At 47.7% G+C, this 16,907-nt stretch overlaps 1 protein-coding gene across 4 annotated transcripts in view; it reads right to left on the reverse strand.

Annotated features, from left to right (window-relative positions):
• Positions 1-22: 22 nt before the first annotated feature.
• Positions 23-16,907, reverse strand: part of ATP2B4 (ATPase, Ca++ transporting, plasma membrane 4) — a 94,150-nt gene continuing 77,265 nt past the window's right edge. For 2 of the 4 annotated variants that reach the window (XM_015569303.1, XM_006771996.2), the window contains 6 exons: positions 15,585-15,776; positions 14,910-15,123; positions 14,176-14,387; positions 13,360-13,467; positions 11,471-11,647; positions 23-2,353 (listed from right to left, as the gene is read on the reverse strand). In XM_015569303.1, coding sequence (XP_015424789.1) covers positions 2,039-2,353; positions 11,471-11,647; positions 13,360-13,467; positions 14,176-14,387; positions 14,910-15,123; positions 15,585-15,776 — 1,218 coding nt within the window. In that variant the 3' untranslated portion in view covers positions 23-2,038. Of the gene's footprint in view, positions 2,354-7,962; positions 8,144-11,470; positions 11,648-13,359; positions 13,468-14,175; positions 14,388-14,909; positions 15,124-15,584; positions 15,777-16,907 lie in introns of all 4 variants that reach the window. The other 2 variants (XM_006771998.2, XM_006771997.2) reach the window with 2 other exon arrangements.

Consider the following 16,907-nt stretch of genomic DNA (forward strand, 5'->3'; position numbering starts at 1 on the left):
GCCTCCAAAGTTTGTTATTGGCTTTTTTTTTAAAAACTGATCTGAGGTAATAAAAGACTTGACAGAACGAAATCTTCCAATGTACTTAATAAATAGACATGTGAACACCTAAGACCTCGCATGAGCTGTCTTTCCTCCCCCATGTAACAGACAGAGAAAAGGTCACTGACACAGGTCACCTTTACAAAACCAAAATCCAACGTGGTTGATTCTGTAATAACGGGATGTGTAGGGAGCGTGTTTCTTTCCTCTTCCTGCCTTGGCCAGCTCAGGTGAAAGCGGGAGACGGGGTGGCAGCCAGAAGGAAAGGCTGGAGAAGACAGGTTCGGGTGCCCTTCCTCTCACGGATGGACATCTGGCAGTTCACAAGAGCCTCAAGCCCTTCTCCCTTCTCCCATGGCGCTGCAAAGAGGGGCAGGCTTCCCCAGCTATCCAACGGGAGGAGGGAATTGACAGACACGAGAGAACCCCCTGTTTGGAGATAAAAATGGAGCTGCTGCTAATGTGGCTCCACCTTGTCCCATGAAGGGACACTTAGAGAGTCTCCTAGTGAAGTCCCCAGCTCCTGAGAGGCAGGGGAGAGGGGATGCTTTGGGCAGTGTTCAGGGAAAGAAGGCACAGGGCTTGATTGTGCAGCAGGCGAACACGCTCTGGAGAGGGGCTTGGGTGGGGCACAAGAGGGGAAGGTGGGGAGGATGGAGGGGAGCTCTGCAGGGTGGGTCTTTTGCTCCTTTCAGTCAGCAAAATGTCACTGGAGCCTCCCACTCTGGATTCATATTTTCAAAATCAAAGTATTTGAGGAAGGTTGGGACCTTTTCAGAGACAGGACAAGTTAGGGAACACAGCAAAGAGTAGAGTTAGACAACTGATGGGAATATCAAAGCTGGGACCCCAAGCTCAGATCCTAGACGGCCCTTAGGCCTCTCCCAAGGCTTCTCAACACTCACTCCCCCAATAACCAGGTCCTGCCCTGGAAGAGCCTTGGCAGATGGCTTTGAAAGCAGCAGTGGCCACCCCAGGACTCCGTAAGAGTTGGCTTTCATGGTCTGTCTGGTCCTAGACATGCCAGCTCCTGGTCCTCGATACCAAAGCTCAGTTAGGAGACAGGGCCATCTCAACAGACTCATTTACCACCACTTTAGAAATACGAGAAATCTCAGGGTGATGGTAAAAACCAAATACCACACATGTGAAAGTTCATGGTCAAGGTTGATCTCCCTAGCACGTAGACACCACACATACCTGACAAGTGTAGAAGTAGATAACCAATAATAGCAAGAACACATTTTTACCAGCTTTCAATTGCTTCAAAAGACCCTGTTAGCAAAGAAAACCTATCTGCCTCTAGAACTAAATCAACGGTTCCATAGGGGCCAGAAGGAAGAATGGTCAAATTTGACTTAATTCAGCCAGGTCCTTTCCACTTTCTTAATCATCACAACTTAAAAAAAAAAGTGTAGGTAAGGAAGACAATAGTTAAGAGAGAGTGGAGAAGTTTGACTGGAAGGGTAGAAAGAGCTACAGGGCTTTAGGTATAAGCTTTCAAAATGGGAAAACAATTTTAAAAACAATCACTCTATGGGCTAATTCCATACATTCCATTCCGGCTTCCCACACATTTCATTTGAGAATATTTGTCTTGCTGAACCCTCAACTGAGGTTATAAATGACACAGACTCATAAGGTAAAATCCAGAAGTCAGGAGATGGCAACATAAGCATGAATACTGGGGGAGAATTCGGTTGGAATGAATGCTAAGAAGATCGTATCATTTCTTTAAAAATGACAACTGATACACTCAAGGAGTAGGTTTTACTGTTCACCACCCAGCAGGGGTTTGACTAGGTCCTGCTACAAACCCCAACTCAAGTTTAAGTTGAAATCCTTATGTATGTTCTCTTGCCTCTTCGTGGTCAGGCAGGGCTCACACATACTTGGGAGCAGCTGACATGACAGCGAAAAGTCCCATCATCATCTCATAGATGGAAGAGATGAACAGGAAATAGAAAAAGCAAGAATGGGAGGCAGAGAATGAAGTTCAAACTGATGTCTCCAGGCTATGGAGAGGGCTGTCAGTGGAGGAGGGAACAATTTGCACCTGGCTGCAATCCACGGCATTGTTGTTTGTGTTGGCGGATGGAGTGACCTCACCATCCAACAGGAGCACCCTAGTCCCAGACTTAGGAACCTTTTCAAAAATTTTCTCCGCTTGCTCATCCAGGAGTGGTGTTCGTGGCCCCTCCTCATCTATGGCGAATTCAGGATGGGTCATGAAGTTGTGGATGGAGTTTTGGTTCTTGGGTGTCTGGATGCTTTCATGGAGGGAACTATGGAATGCTTTGACCACTTTGATCTATACCAGGGGGAGGAAGAGAAGGATGAGAAAATACAGATATGAGAATTGGCCAGTAGAACAAGAAACTGGTGGTTTGAGGAGAGAAACAAAACCCAAACTACCAAACATTATTGATCAATGACAAAAACCATACGATAGGACACGAAAAACATTTACGTGGCTCAACTTTCAAGCACGGGGGTGGGGTGAGGTGAGAAATGGCAAACAACTAGGATGTTTTAAAAGCTGCAGTAAAAAAATAGAAAACCCAAAGCAAAGTTAGCATTCCCAAACAATTCACTCTTAAATGAAACAGAAAAACAAAAAGATTCATTAGTTCTTTTGAACAGAGGGCACAAAGGTTGGAACGAGGTGCAAATTAATAGCCAAATTTAAAAGGTGAGTCAGACATGTGGACTTCTGTATTGAGGCCAAACATTGTGTGAACGTGGAATAAAAAGATTACACATTGAGGTTTAGTTATCTGTTTAAAACCCTCAGAGAGCCCAACACATTCCAATCTGTACATAATACACTTTGGGTGATAAGTGACCATGAATACAATGCAGCAAGGCAGACAAACCAATCTTCATGTGTGTCAGCAGCATGCAAGAAATTAGAACTTATACTTTTCAATCGAAGAATTGCTCTTTCACCAGGTAACACGCATATATTTATATCCCACAACCTCCACCCTGTCCCCTTCCTTCTGTCCTTCCCCTGGAAGACGTGGATGAAATACAGGTACCAAAGGTATCAAAAGACACCTTCCTCCTGATACTGAGAGAAGACCTGGCCCTCACACTCAGATGCACATCTATGTCTCTGACATATGGCAACTCTGCCCAGTCTCATCGCTTCCTCCAGCTATTTTTAAATTGCAAAGAGAGGCATGATCTTACGTGGAGAAGGAAAAGGATGGGACTTAGGATGGGTGTAATCCTGGGGGCAGTGCTACAAACAAGTGGCTTTTCTCATGGGGTGGATGAAGAAGATGACGGAAAAAAACCAATGTGTAGTTTTACTTTGCGCAGAAAGGGATGCAGTCAATTTAGAGAAAGGGGAAAGAATTGACCATAATTAATCTCTGAGACCAGACTGTGCCTTACCCAACACCACCCACTTTGGTAACCTGCTTTTCTGAATTGCAGGTCTCTCTAAGGCAGATGTGGGGAACCTTTTTTGTGCCAAGGGCCATTTGGATATTTATAACATCACTAGAGGCCCGGTGCACAAATTCGTGCATGAGTGGGATCCGGCCGGCCTGCCCCGATGGGGGCCCATCGGGCCAGGCCAGCGGGGGGGGGAGGGGCCGCAGGCAGTTGGCCAGCTGGCCCCACCCCCAATTGGGGTGTTGGGGGCTGATTAGGGGCTGGGCTGGTGTGGGGGGAAGAGGGCTGATTGGGGCCTGGATCAGACTGGTTGGCTGCTGCAGTACATAGCATAGCCATTGGTCATTCTAGTCATTCTATCATTCCGGTTGCTGGGCTTTTATATATATAGATTCTCAGGCCACACAAAACTATCAACTTAAAAATTAGCCTGTTGTATTTGGTCAAACATTTAATTAATTCACCCCTAATGCTTTGGCAGGGCCAGACCAAATGATTTTGCAGGCCTTATATAGCCCACGGGCTGCATGTTCCCCACCCCTGCTTCAAGGGATGATTTTTTAGAACCTGCTTTAGTAGGATTGTGATCGGGAGAGAAAGTTGAATCCTGAGAGTTTGGAGAGAGAGGCCAGGGGAAAAGAAAAGCAGTTGTAGGATTTTCGTTGGTGGCTGATCCTAGTCTTGTTCGAAAATTCTTCCCTTGGAAAAGAAGTGGGAGTAACACAGGAGAAACTGTTGAGGTGGGGATGGGGGCTAGGGAGAAATGATGAGTGTTGGGTTAGGGCACCTCATACATTCCTCTGCTGTGTAACCAAAGAATACATTCCTGGAGAAGAGGTAAGAATGCGGAGACAGCAGAGCATACAGAGAGTCAGGCAAATAATTTGGTTGGATTGCCTGTCCCAATGCTTCCTATCACTGTGTGCAGAGAAGGTTCGCTGAAGTTGTACCTCTGCTGGCTAGACTTTCCTTATTCTATGACAGCCTGGAAGACCCACCAGGACTGAGGGTGCTCAGGGCTTAGAGGGCAAAGGATTCTTTGCCACTCAATAGAATCAATTCAACATCCCCGCCAAGCAGAATCAAGGAACCAGGGCACACATTCACCATGCTGAAGAGAAGATAAGGACCTGCTTTTCCATCCTTCTGTGATTCCTACTGACCACCTGATAGGTGAATTTTACCTGTTATGTTCTCTTTGATCCAGATCTAGGTGAGATTAGATGGAATAGAGTCTCCATCTGGTCTTCAGGAGGCCCCAAGTTTTAAGTGATCTACGTCAAACTTAGAACAAGGCAAGTTGGTTTGAGTAAACCTAAACCCAATGCCTACTCCCTTGGCCCTGGTCAAGAGAAGGGTTCAAAGCCATGCCACCCCCTACAGGGGTGATAAGATAGCCCACACTTTCCACCTGCTCTTGAGATTTCAAAATTTCTAACAAGTGCTGCAGGTACCTTTATACCATCAGTTGATCATCTTTGATACCAGTAGTTTTCAAACTTCCTGCTTCTGTTGTTTTAAGCATTGAGTACTTTATAGAAAGAATTATATTTGAAGTCTAATGTATAAAACAGATTTTTAAAAACTGGGGTTGTAGTGAGGGTCTGGAGCCCTACTTGCTGGCTTTTCCTCTCACCTGTTGGGGTGATCATAACAACTGTTACAGGTAAACAATAAGGGAGATAGAAAAGTGAATTGGGGGTGGATAAATGGAAAAAATAGGGAAATTTTCTTCTTTGGGAGAGCAAGGAACAGCCATCTGGCTAGACTGCAGGACTTCTGGAATCTAAAGGGAAACCAGTCACCTGCAAGGAAGCTCAAGTGAAGTGGAGTCAAAGCTAGGGAGCATCATCTGGAGGCTGGGGACAGAGGAAAGGGTGAGGGGATAGAGGGCATGGGGCTGTACCAGAAGGCTCCTCAAGCCCCACACGGGCCTCAGAGAATACATAACTCATGTTGATGAACAATCACAAAGATAACCATCATCACTCCACCCAGGTCCTCTTCCCTGCCTGAGGCATGCTGCGTGGTGCATGAGCGGTGTACGGGACACAAGACAGCCAGTGAGGCAGGTGCTGTGAAAGCATTAGGGTCTCTCCACTCAGCCAATCAACCCTTCCTTCCCTGGTCATCGTCTCTGAAAACCTTTGGGAAATGTCTCTTTGGTGGTCCCTGTCCTACTGGTGAAGTGGTGGATTGAAGGGCAACTCTTTCTCATGACTCAGGAGCCCCAACCAGGCTAGACCTTACTGCTAGCTCAATGAACAGGCCGATGAAGACTCCATTTCCTGAGCTGGTATTCTGTAATCTTCTGCTCACTTTTCAGAAACCGGGGCTGAGTGGGGAGGAGGGGAAGAGAAGGGATTAGGGCCTTCCTATAGAGGGAAATCTTAGGGATTTACCTACTGAAGGCTAGATAAATAATTGAATTTATGTGGAGATCTAAAATGGGAAAGGGAGTTTTAAACATGAGGATAACTTCCAGGACCTACAAGGAAGAAGAAGCCAGAGAAAGAGCAAGGACGACCTGTCTCTCCTGATGGGTTTTCTAGTTTTTGATGGTTTGCAGCCTACCCTCTACCAGCAATTCTACAAGAGCCCAGTGGGCTCTGTGTCTTCTGCTTAGCTCCTCTACCTTCGAATTGCTGGGATATCTGATACTAACCCTTCCTAGTATAAAAGCATGATTAAAAAAAAAAAAAGAACAAAAATTAGTTAGAAGGATATGGCAAAACTAGAAGAAATGGAAATAAGAGAGGAATACGGGAGAAATAGGGCGAGAGGCTCTTGGATATTTGCAGGGTAAGACTTCTTTAGTTCTTTGACTGCCTTTGGGCCAAAAGAAATGTGTATTTATATAAAATCCCCCGCCCCCAATGAGAACACTTGCAGTTGGTTAAAAAGACAACAAATAATTTGCCCTGACCAGGTGGCTCAGTTGGTTGGAGTGTTGTCCTGTACACCAAAAGGTTTTGGGTCTGATTCCTGGTCAGGGCACATACCAAGGTTGTGAGTTTGATCCTCAGTCAGGTGCGTACAGAAGGTAACTGATAAATGTTTCTCTCTCACATTGATGTTTCTCTCTCTCGCTCTCTCTCTCTCTCTCTCTCTCTCGCTCTCTGATCAATAAACATATCCTTGGGTGAGGGTTTTTAAAAAAAGATAACAAATAAGCTAAGCCTGGTCAATCTATGCAGCTCATAACCATGTGAACTACAAACAGTGCAACTGTTCTTTCTTCACCCCCCGTCCCTGGGTTGGAAGGGGGGGTTGGGAAGAAGGGAGAGACAAACCCTCAGATATCTGAAACTCACAATATACTTAATACAGAGGGATTCGTTTTCTACCAAATACTGTAATAGCACTACCAGCAAACAGACTTCTCTCTCTTCTCTGTAGCCCATTTGGGAAAGGTAAAATGACTAGGGATAGGAAGGCATAAGCATTAGCAAGTATCCAATAATCTACCAATGGGAGCACCACTGGTTGAGTGTGGGCAGCATCCCAATAGATAGGCTGGCTAAGAAAGGGGTTCCTGAAACTTTATGTGCAAAATGCGATCTAAGGGCTCGCTGTAGGCGAGGCAATAGTTTTCAAACTTCCTGTTTCTATCTTTCTATTCTATTCCTAGAAGCAAGGAAAAAAATAAAAAGGTTGCTCTTCAGAAATTCCTAAATAATAAGTTTAACAGGTGAAGAAAAATGTTATTTTGACCTTTCCCTATATTTTCCTCCCTGGATGTGAATTAATTGACTCTTAAACCAGAAATTGGTTTAAAGTCCCTGAAAAATAAAACAGCAGGGCTGCTCAGCCTTGTGCATTTGCATTGGACACTTCCATGTCTTCTTCACATTCAGTTCTAACCTTTATGCCAACACTGCCAGCTGACAATAGAGTGGTCGCCAAAAAGAAGTATTATGAATGGCCAAGTTCAATACTGGTTAATTATGATAGGCCTAGTGGTAAAAAAAAAACAACCCATGGGAGCAACAGCCCCCTTCATACCTTTCTTAGGAAACCTCAAACTTGCCTCCAGATGAAGAGAGTTCTGGATTTCATTTGACCTAACCTTACATCTAGCCTCAGGAAATAGAGTTTAGACTCTGAGAAACAGACGGAGAGGAACAACAACATATCAGGACAAAGCAAAATACAAAAAAAATAAAATAAAAAAATAAAGTAAAGCAAAACAAAAAACTTGAGGAAGAAACAAGCAATGCAGAGGAACAACTAGAAAACAGGGCTATTGTCTTTAAAATGGTTATGGTTTAATAGTTTTTCAACATTATTAATAAATAAATAAGTAAATAAATAAATAGTAAATAATTAATAAATAAATAGGCAGGCACATAGGCTGGTTTTGGAGTGGGCTTTTTATCCAGTTTTTCTTCCCTTAAGTCAGAGGTCAAAGGGAAAACCAAAAGAAAAAGATAACCACGGTTGGTTAAAGTGGATGCCACGTGCTCTCTTGTGGTCATTTTAGCAAATCATGCATCATAATAGACTATCACTCACTGCCCAGAGTAGGAGATGGAACAGCATCAGGAACAGAAGTGTTGGGGGAAGATTTGACTGGTGGAACTGTTACATGGGATGAGCTAGGAACATGTTTTACATCAAGGTGTTGACCCATGGTCGGTCGCTTTATGACTCCCTTAAAATTGGCTCCCGTCTGGAATGTGTTAATTACGTCGATCTGCAAAGAATCAGAGAGTGAAACAGCTTTGCTCCACAGTCAGAGAGAGGTGAAGAGAGAGAAAGGGAGGGTGGTGGAGGGTTCGGGAAGGGGGACGGAAGGAGCTGGGAAACAGGACAGGAGAGAGAAAGCCAGATATTCCCTCACACACAAAGCAGTGGTGAGGAGCAGGGGGAAAAGTATCCATTGCACATCACACTTCGTTTAGAGAACAATTTGCCGTGGAGTCCAAATACCTAGTCAGAATCCGGCCTGCTCTCCCCTTTTAGCCAATTGGAGGCTATTTTAGGTATGCCGGTGTCCAAGGCATCTAAAATTTCTAGGGACTCCCACACTCCATGGTGCCTCAGACAGTGATAGCATCTGTACACTTAAAAAATCAGGTATGCAATTTAAAATAGAAGGCAAAGTATCTATTACTGAATCTTGAGGTTCAGGAACCTCTAAACCAATGAAATCGACTACCTATTTTTACAGATTTTCCAAGAAAATAACTCATGTGTTTAAAGGAAAAACAGCCCATACATAGGGGGCCACGGTGGCCAGGCTCCTGGGTCATGGGTTGCTGGGCTCACTCTCTTAGGGGGTTCTTCTCTGAGACATCCTTCCCTTGGTCTGAGGTGGACAGGGACAGAGAATGGAGCTCAGAAATCCAATGGCCAGGCTCTTTAGAGAGGATGCCACTAGCTGCATTAATGCATTGTAGATCCAGAAATGTCCAGCAGAAATGCTGACAATAACTCATCAGGGAGACTGAGGGAGGGTGGGGCAGAAAGAGTTGTTGCTAGTTGGTGGGTGGTGAGCAGCCTCAAGGCTAGCCCTACATAGCGGTCTGTGGTCTCCAGGGCCCTACTCATCTGGGACAGAGGCAATCCATGCCATTTGTTTTCCAGTGATGGTCTGGGTGTGGGGCCTTGGTCAAACCTACTATCCTTATCCCTGACCCCTAAGTAACAAGGAACAAATCAAAAGAGTTCCTTTATCCTTCAGAATCTGGTAGAATCATCTTAAAAACGCCCACGGGCATAGTACCAATGGCCAATCTCCCAGGAATGCTGGAAAGGGCCTGATTCCACTCATCTGACTGCATTTCCCAGGAGCAAAGGTGGGAAAGCAAGTACCGTGTGAGTCAGCTAGTCTTACTTATAAAGTTTCCTGAGAAGCCATGAAGTGTGTAGGGCTAGTTTCTGGATTCTGAGCGGAAACACCACCCCTTCGCCAGTTCCAGGGACAGAGCAGCCTGATCCCGTAGGAGGACAGGGTCTGCATGGAGGGAGGGTTCAGCTACATGGGGAAGAGGCTGTGGAGACACCTCCCTCAGCGCTTTCCTAGGGTCATGAGGTCTCATCTTCCACAACGAAATCAGATCCCAGATTTACCTTCCCCAGGGTCTAGCCCTTGTTTCCCAAACTTCTGCTTTCTAGTGCTTTTAGCTCTCCCCAGCGGAAGGGACCAGAACGGGACAAGGGCTTGGCAATACCTCCCACCCTAAGTGTTGCCATGAGAATGGCAACAGAGATCAGGAATCAGATGGCAGGGGGTTTGTTAGGACTCTGCTGAGGCTGAAGAATTGTGCCGGGAGAGAGCTTCAGGTGCCGGATACAGGTTGGCACAGGCAGCCTTGTCTGCTTACAGTCAGGTGCACCCTGCAATGGCACGGATTTGGTTACTGTGGCACCTTTCACAGGCTGCCTTTGCTGCCTAAGTCTAGGCTTTAATGCCATCTGGCCCAACCACCTCAGGCTCCAGTCGGGAAAGGCAGCATTCTTAAAGCTCTGTAGGCCATGAAACTACACAGTCCGAGGAGTGAACACTGGTGGTGGAGGGGGAAGGGAGGAAGATCCATGAGTCTCAGGCCCCAGGAGAGAAGACTGGCCAGGAGCCAGGAGACACTGGAACAAGGGAGTCCTGGCTAGGAAAGAAACCACATAGTAGAAGAGGAGGCAGAGGATCCTGAGGGGGAGAAAAGCAGACAGGTTATTTCGAAAACAGCAGATGTGAAGGAAAGCACTGGGCCTTAGGTGCCAAAGGTGCCAGGAGCCAAAGGTGCCAGGTTCCCTGTGCCCTGAGGCCACTGCTGGCTGGGCCAGCAGCCTGGAGAGTGGTGGGAGGAGGGTGGGGACTCGGGGTGTCCTGAGGCAGTGTGTGCAGGTCCCGTGGGAATTGCCTTCTCTGGGAGGAGGAACTCGAGGGAGGAGAGGGAGTCCCGGTGTTTTCCTACCTGGCCCCTTTCCCACTCCCACTTGTTCCTTGCCTCCGCGAGACAAGTTCTCAGCAGGCATTTAGTTTAGAATATCCACTGTACCTCCTCTCTATGCACTAAGGAGAAAAGGTGGGCTTGACTAGGGAACTTTCTAAATATCTGCGAGGCTAATTTTAGAGAGTGACACTTATTTCTGGGTCTCAGCCAATCAGTAGAGAGGAATAGTCCTGTTCTTTGGAGAGCGTCCTTGATATCTTGGGATTTAAAGTTTCTTGAAGTGGGAAATCTCAGGACTAATACAACTCAGGCATGTGGGGCAAGAGCAGGGAAAGTGACAGGGTTACTAGTGCCTAGACCAGCCCACTCACCCAGCAGAAGGTAGATACAGTGGCATAAAAAGTGGGGGAGAGTTTCTGTAAGGCTGTAGGCAGGGGACTTAAGAGCAAGAGGACAGCTTCTCTTCTCACACAGAAATTGCAAGAAAACGAAGTTTGGAGAAATGATAGCTTCTTTTTGGGGAAGCAAGTCTGGATCCTGCAAACGATACTCAGGCATTGAGAGACCAGTCATTTATACACACTTAGCCATCAGGTTCCCCACCATGACCTTAAATTTCAAGTGGGGAAGATTTAAGAGGGTGAGTTTCTTTTACAAAAGTCCCTCCAGGTAACATCGACAGTACCCTGGCAGCGGCTTGAGGATGTATATTAAGTGTCAGCTGGGGCTGCTGGCATAGAGACACTGTCTAACTCCTTCCTTCTGAAGGGCAGGGAAGGACTCTGAACTTTCCCACCCTGGGTTAGGTCTAGTGCTTGCGAGAGACCTCGTGCAGGAAGCTAGCCCAGCCCAATGGAGGGTGGGAAAGGGCCTTAGAACCAACCCAAAGCTGAAGGACTGAGCTATCCGTTGGTGTCCCGAGCTCTAGGTCCATGCCTCTCCTGTCAGAGGAGCTTGCACAGCTGCCTCTGCCCCCGTCTGTCCTAAAGCCAGGGAGCGAGGGCTGCCTGTAGTAGCGGGCCTTGTAAGGGAAGAGATGTTGGCCACCAAGAACGGATGCCCTCCCCAAACCTCCCATGATGGGGAGACTTCTTCTCCCAGGATGAGGCTAGACCACTATAAAGTACCTGAGTCTGGATACGGTTCAGACCCCGGAACCAGAGGATCTGGCCTCGGCGCAGCTCCATCTCCGCGTGGTCAATTTCGTCCAGCCCCTCTGCATCCCTGGTGATCTCCTCCTTGGCAGTGCCATGCCCGGCCTCCTTCAGGAACTTCAGGGATTGGGTAGGGATTGTGGAGATGACCTGAGAACAGGTGCGGCAAAGGGGAAACACCAGAATCAGGGTCAGGCCCTTGGGGAAGTCTCCCTTTGCCTTATGACCCATCCCATTGGGAGAAAAGCAGGAGAAGCATTGGATGTGCCCATAAGCTGTGAGGACCTCAGGAGGGCTTTCTGTATTGGTGGACATCCAACAGAGAACATATATTCTAGCATCTGACCAGTCGTCTGCCTAGTTATGTTTCCTTCTCCTCCTCTGTCTCAGTTCTTCCTTCTCACTATGCCATGTGTCTTTTCTGGGAAGTAGAACTATGATGCCTGCTATATGGTAGGAGGGGACAGAGACCAGGACTCAGGGGAAAGGATGGTCATGTTACATGTGTGCGAGTAAGGGGTAGAGAGGGTGTTGGAAAAGAATGAGCCTCTTCTTAGTGACCACGTGCAGAGCAATTCCTTGCTATAAAACTGTAGTGAGAGGATACTAAAGCCTTCTTGGACTTGGGTGAGGAAAGAGGTGGGGCAGGCCATGGAAGAAAGGACATATGAGTATGACCAGAAGCCACGGAGCAGTAGGGTAGGTTTGGAATTCACAATAAACCACATGGTGAGCTCAGTGCCTGTCAATCACCGGTCCTCCACATACAAGAGGAGGAGTAGGCAGGGCTCGGGTGGGAAAGGAGGGCTGTTGGGCAGTCCAACATGGACCCAAGGGCATTCAAATAGGAAGAATGTCAAGCTGTGCTTTCGGATCTTGGAAGGAGCTGCCATGATACAGGAGAAAGGCCACAGTCACAGACTAGACGCAGATGAGAGCTTCCAACAGTAGGTGAAACAACCAAGCTTCGCCCTAATGTAAGCTGCTTTAGGGAACCACTGGCAAATGAACTTCAGCAAGCAGAACAGGGCGGAGGGACCTGGGTTAGGAGCTGGGATAGCACCCAATCAGGGAGGGACCCGGGAGGTGTGAAAGAAACAACCAGCAGGTCTCCAGGGGAAGCCTGCAGCCTGGAGGGGTCTCTGGGGTCAGTTAGAGCAAAGCAGGGGCCTTGCAAAGTGGTGTTAGGACAGGAATGATACTCTTACCAGACCTGATGATACTATTATGATCTTAACAGCTAACATTTATTGCGTACTTACAGTAAACACGGTTCTCAGTCATTCTATACAGTAGCTGATTTTCTGATTAATAGCAATGAACAATGACCCTGTTATCCTAAGCTGAGGAAACGGAGGCACAGAGTGGTTAAGAAACTTGTTCAAATAGTAAAAAAGAGAGCGGGAATTCAAACTCAGGCAGTTGACCCAATCTCCATGTTCTGAGCTGTGTGCTAGACTGCTTCTCCAGAGACCTTGTGAGTCTGGATTTATTTTAGGCGAGAGTCAGGCATTCAATCCAGAGAAGGCCATGGTGAGGAACAGAAGAGTGGGTGAGCCTTAAACTGTGCCAGCAGAGTAGCCAGGGCCAGACTGAAGCCTCATTAGAATAAAGACATATGCTTTTGTAAACTCTTCTACTTCTAAGACCCTTACTTTATTATTATTATTTTAAAGCAAAATTTCATTTACATTTCCCACTCCCATCTCAGAGAAGCTCAGGCCCGGTCAGAGAAAGATCCGAAGCTTCTAAAGTGATGGGCAGTGGTCGTTCCACCTTGGGATCCTACAAGATGGGAAACATTTAAAAACTTGAGGTCTGCAGGCTGTACGCACGCTCAGGGAGGGTGGGCCTGTACTCACCTGGCCCCATAGCAGTTCTCCGATGCCAATGAAGAGACACCAAAACCACTGGGACAGGCTGAGCTTCGTACAGCTGAAAGGCTTACCCCCAAATTCCACGATGATAATCTAGAAGAGAGAAGGCGTAGCCCGCCATCAGGGAGGTGCTTAAGAGGTAGTTAGCCCTCCAGCCGAGGCCATCAGAGCCACATAAGTCCTCGCCCCAGGAGTCCTGATTTCCTTGTAGCGGAGGAGAAAGAAAAAATCCAGAATGAGAGAAGGGGAGGAAGACACAGGCTTTAGCACTCTGACAAGGAGACAGTCTTACCCTGACTAGGGCAAGAAGGAAGGGCCCGCTCCTCTTACCACCAGAGCAGCCATGCTCTTGACCCCTGACCCCACGGGAGCCCAAGCCAGGCTTATCCGTCAGCTAATGCACACCATCCCATCACTGCCCTTTCTCTGTGAACTGCACAGCACGTTATACGGAGAGAGCCCACAGCACGTGCATGCACATCTCATGTGTGCTGGCAGGGGGCCTGGGAAGGGGGTGGTCACGTTGTGAGATTTCCGTGTTTTAGGCAGATAAACGAAAGGACTCTGCATGTCTTGTTTTATTTGTCACCGACATGCTGCCTTGAGCTGGAGTGCTTGGCACAGCGGGTTCCAAGTCTAGAGCCATGTGCAAATGGAAGCCAACGGAGAACCCAGCAGCCCACAGCCCGGGTCCCCATCACTCCCTCACTCCTTTTTCCCAGGGACTTCGGGAACCCTGGCTCCCAGCTTCTGGCCTGTATCACCTCAGACTTCCTACCCCAACTCCAGCTGGCATCTCACCTGGCTGATGAATGTGCCCAAAACCACAGAACAAAAGATGAGATTACGGAAGATGCCTCCAAAGACATTCCTCTCTCCGTGGATCTTGCGTGAGTTGATTTCATTGAAGAGCTGCATCAGCACAAAAGTGTTGAAAACAATGGTGTAGTGCTGGCTGGGCGGGGAATGTAGAGGCGCGTTCCTCCCACTATCAATGTCAAAGAACTTCTCACCTAGTGGAGAGAGGGGAAGCACTGGAGGGTAAGTATGAACTCAATGGGCTCGGGCTGAGTCAGACACGTTGGTGTGGCCACCCTGCCTGCTGATGGCTGGTGTGCGAAGTGGTCAGTATCTGAGCTACGCTAATGATTAAATCTGTAAATGTTCGCCCTGACCTCCACATACCTGACTGTCTCAGTATGCCCCAATATCTATCTTCTTGTAGTGCAGTATGGTTGTAAAACCATGTGCACTAGAGTCAGGCAGACATAGGTCTGAATCTCCGCGCCACTGTTACGTGGCCTGAGCTTTCGTTTGATGGTCAATAAAAAAGGCATAACGAAACTCTTAACAGAAGCACAGAACCCGGCGTGACGGCCCTATGGCGGGAACAGAGGACACACGTGAGTGAAGCTGCTGCTCCTCCTAGTCTGTGCTCAGCTTGCTCCCTCTGCCTTCTGTCCTCGGGCCACTCCCCGCCCCATCCTCGTCCGGCACCCCAACCGCCACCTCAGGCCTCCCCACACTCGGCTCACCGGCAAAGACAAGGAAGAAGATGATTGTGAGCTGATAGACCGCGTGGCCCAAGATGTTCTTCATCATGGTCCGTGAGATCAGAGGCTTATTTCGGCCATAGGGGCGACGCTTCAACAAGGAATCGGTGGGGGGCTCTGTGGCCAGGGCCAGTGAGGCAAACGTGTCCATGATTAGATTCACCCACAGCATCTGCACAGCTTTCAACGGGGAGTCCTGGGTGGGGGAAGAAGAACCAGGGCTTTTAGCTTTCCTTAGAAGCCACCCTCCCCTCACTCGTCAGCCTCACCTTTGTCCTTGAGATGGCCTAGCTCCCGCTGTCCACCTAGACTTAGGGTCTGGCCTCCTGTACACTCCCTACTGGTGTTTGAGCCTGCAACCTGGGCATGTGTCCTGACAGGTAATCGAACCGGCCACCTTTATTTATTTATTTATTTATTAAGGTATTACGTATGTGTGCTTATCTCCCCAGTGCTCCCAACCCCACTCCCACTCATGCCCTCACCCGCCTGGTGTCTGTGTCCATTGGTTATGCTTATATGGATGCATACAAGCCACCTTTTGGTTCCTGGGATGGCACTCACCAACTGAGCCACACCGGCCAGGGCACTCCCCATGTTCCTTAGCCCCTGCCTCATCTCTCCCAGTTCAGCCCCCTCCACACACCCTCCCCTCACCTGAGTGATGCAGGCTCCGGTGAAGGCCACGATCACGGCCACCACATTGACAGTGAGCTGGAACTGCAAGAACTTGGAGATACTGTCATAGACGTTTCGTCCCCACATCACTGCCTTCACAATGCTGGTGAAGTTGTCATCTGTTAGGATGATGTCTGATGCCTCCTTTGCCACATCTGTGCCTGCAATACCCTGAGGGGAGCAGGGAAGGAAAACTGAGGAACTGGATAAAGCAGCGTTTACCAGCATTCTGAACCCAGACTCCATTTCCTGACTTCCAGGAAGCTGCCGAACTAGGGCTAACACTAGAGAGCACACCAGCCACACAAATACTAAAGATGAATTATCTTCTTTCTCAAAGAAAATGAAGGGAAAATGTGCCGCCATCACTTTACAGAAAAGAGGCCCAATGCTCCCACCTCACTCCTGAACCCAGATTGAAAATTAGTTATCTTTCGCTATTCCTCTCTCTTTCCTCCTACTCCGCCACCTTAGAAACGAATTAAAAGATAAGGAACAAATCCTATCCTACCTCCAAATTCTTAAATTTCCTTTGCCACTGCCAGTATCTCATTTAAGTGCTTATCTACCCTGCAGCTTTAAGTAGGAGAAGCAGTCTGGCAGCACAGTTCACAAGTCTTGTCCTTGTTCAAAACCTCGCCACTGGGCAAGCACTGAAGGTTTCTGAATAGACGATGAGGGGTTGAAAGCTGTGCTTTAGAAACAGTGAGATTTCTTGTCTGGCAGTCAGAGCCCTTAATAAGTGAACCCGGAAGTACTTCCAACCAGTACTTCCAACCTGCTCTTACATATCTTTCTACTCGAAACACCCACTGGTTTATTCCCTGAATCTCTCATTCACTTTTTTTTAAAAAAATATATTTTATTGATTTTTTACAGAGAGGAAGGGAGAGGGACAGAGAGTTAGAAACATTGATGAGAAACATCAATTCAGCTGCCTCCTGCACACTCCCTACTGGGGATGTGCCCAACCAAGGTACATGCCCTTGACTGGAATCGACCCTGGGACCCTTCAGTCCACAGGCCGACGCTCTAGCCAATGAGCCAAACCGGTTAGGGCTCATTCACTCTTAGAGCCTAGACTTCCACTTACCCCATCCCCCATCTGGAACACCCTCTTTCCCCATCTCCTTAAATCCTACCTATCTTTAATGTTCCACTCAATTAAGCGCTACTTGCTTTGCGCAGCTGTCCCTGACACCCCTGGCCCGTGCTTCTATTCCATATCAAACATGCCTTGTGACATCTGTAACCTGAGGAGGATCTTGTTAGTTAATTTGGCTGCATTACTAGATTATTGGT

The sequence above is a fragment of the Myotis davidii genome, unplaced genomic scaffold (assembly GCF_000327345.1).
Source record: "Myotis davidii unplaced genomic scaffold, ASM32734v1 scaffold246, whole genome shotgun sequence".
NCBI classification, from domain to species: Eukaryota; Metazoa; Chordata; class Mammalia; order Chiroptera; family Vespertilionidae; genus Myotis; species Myotis davidii.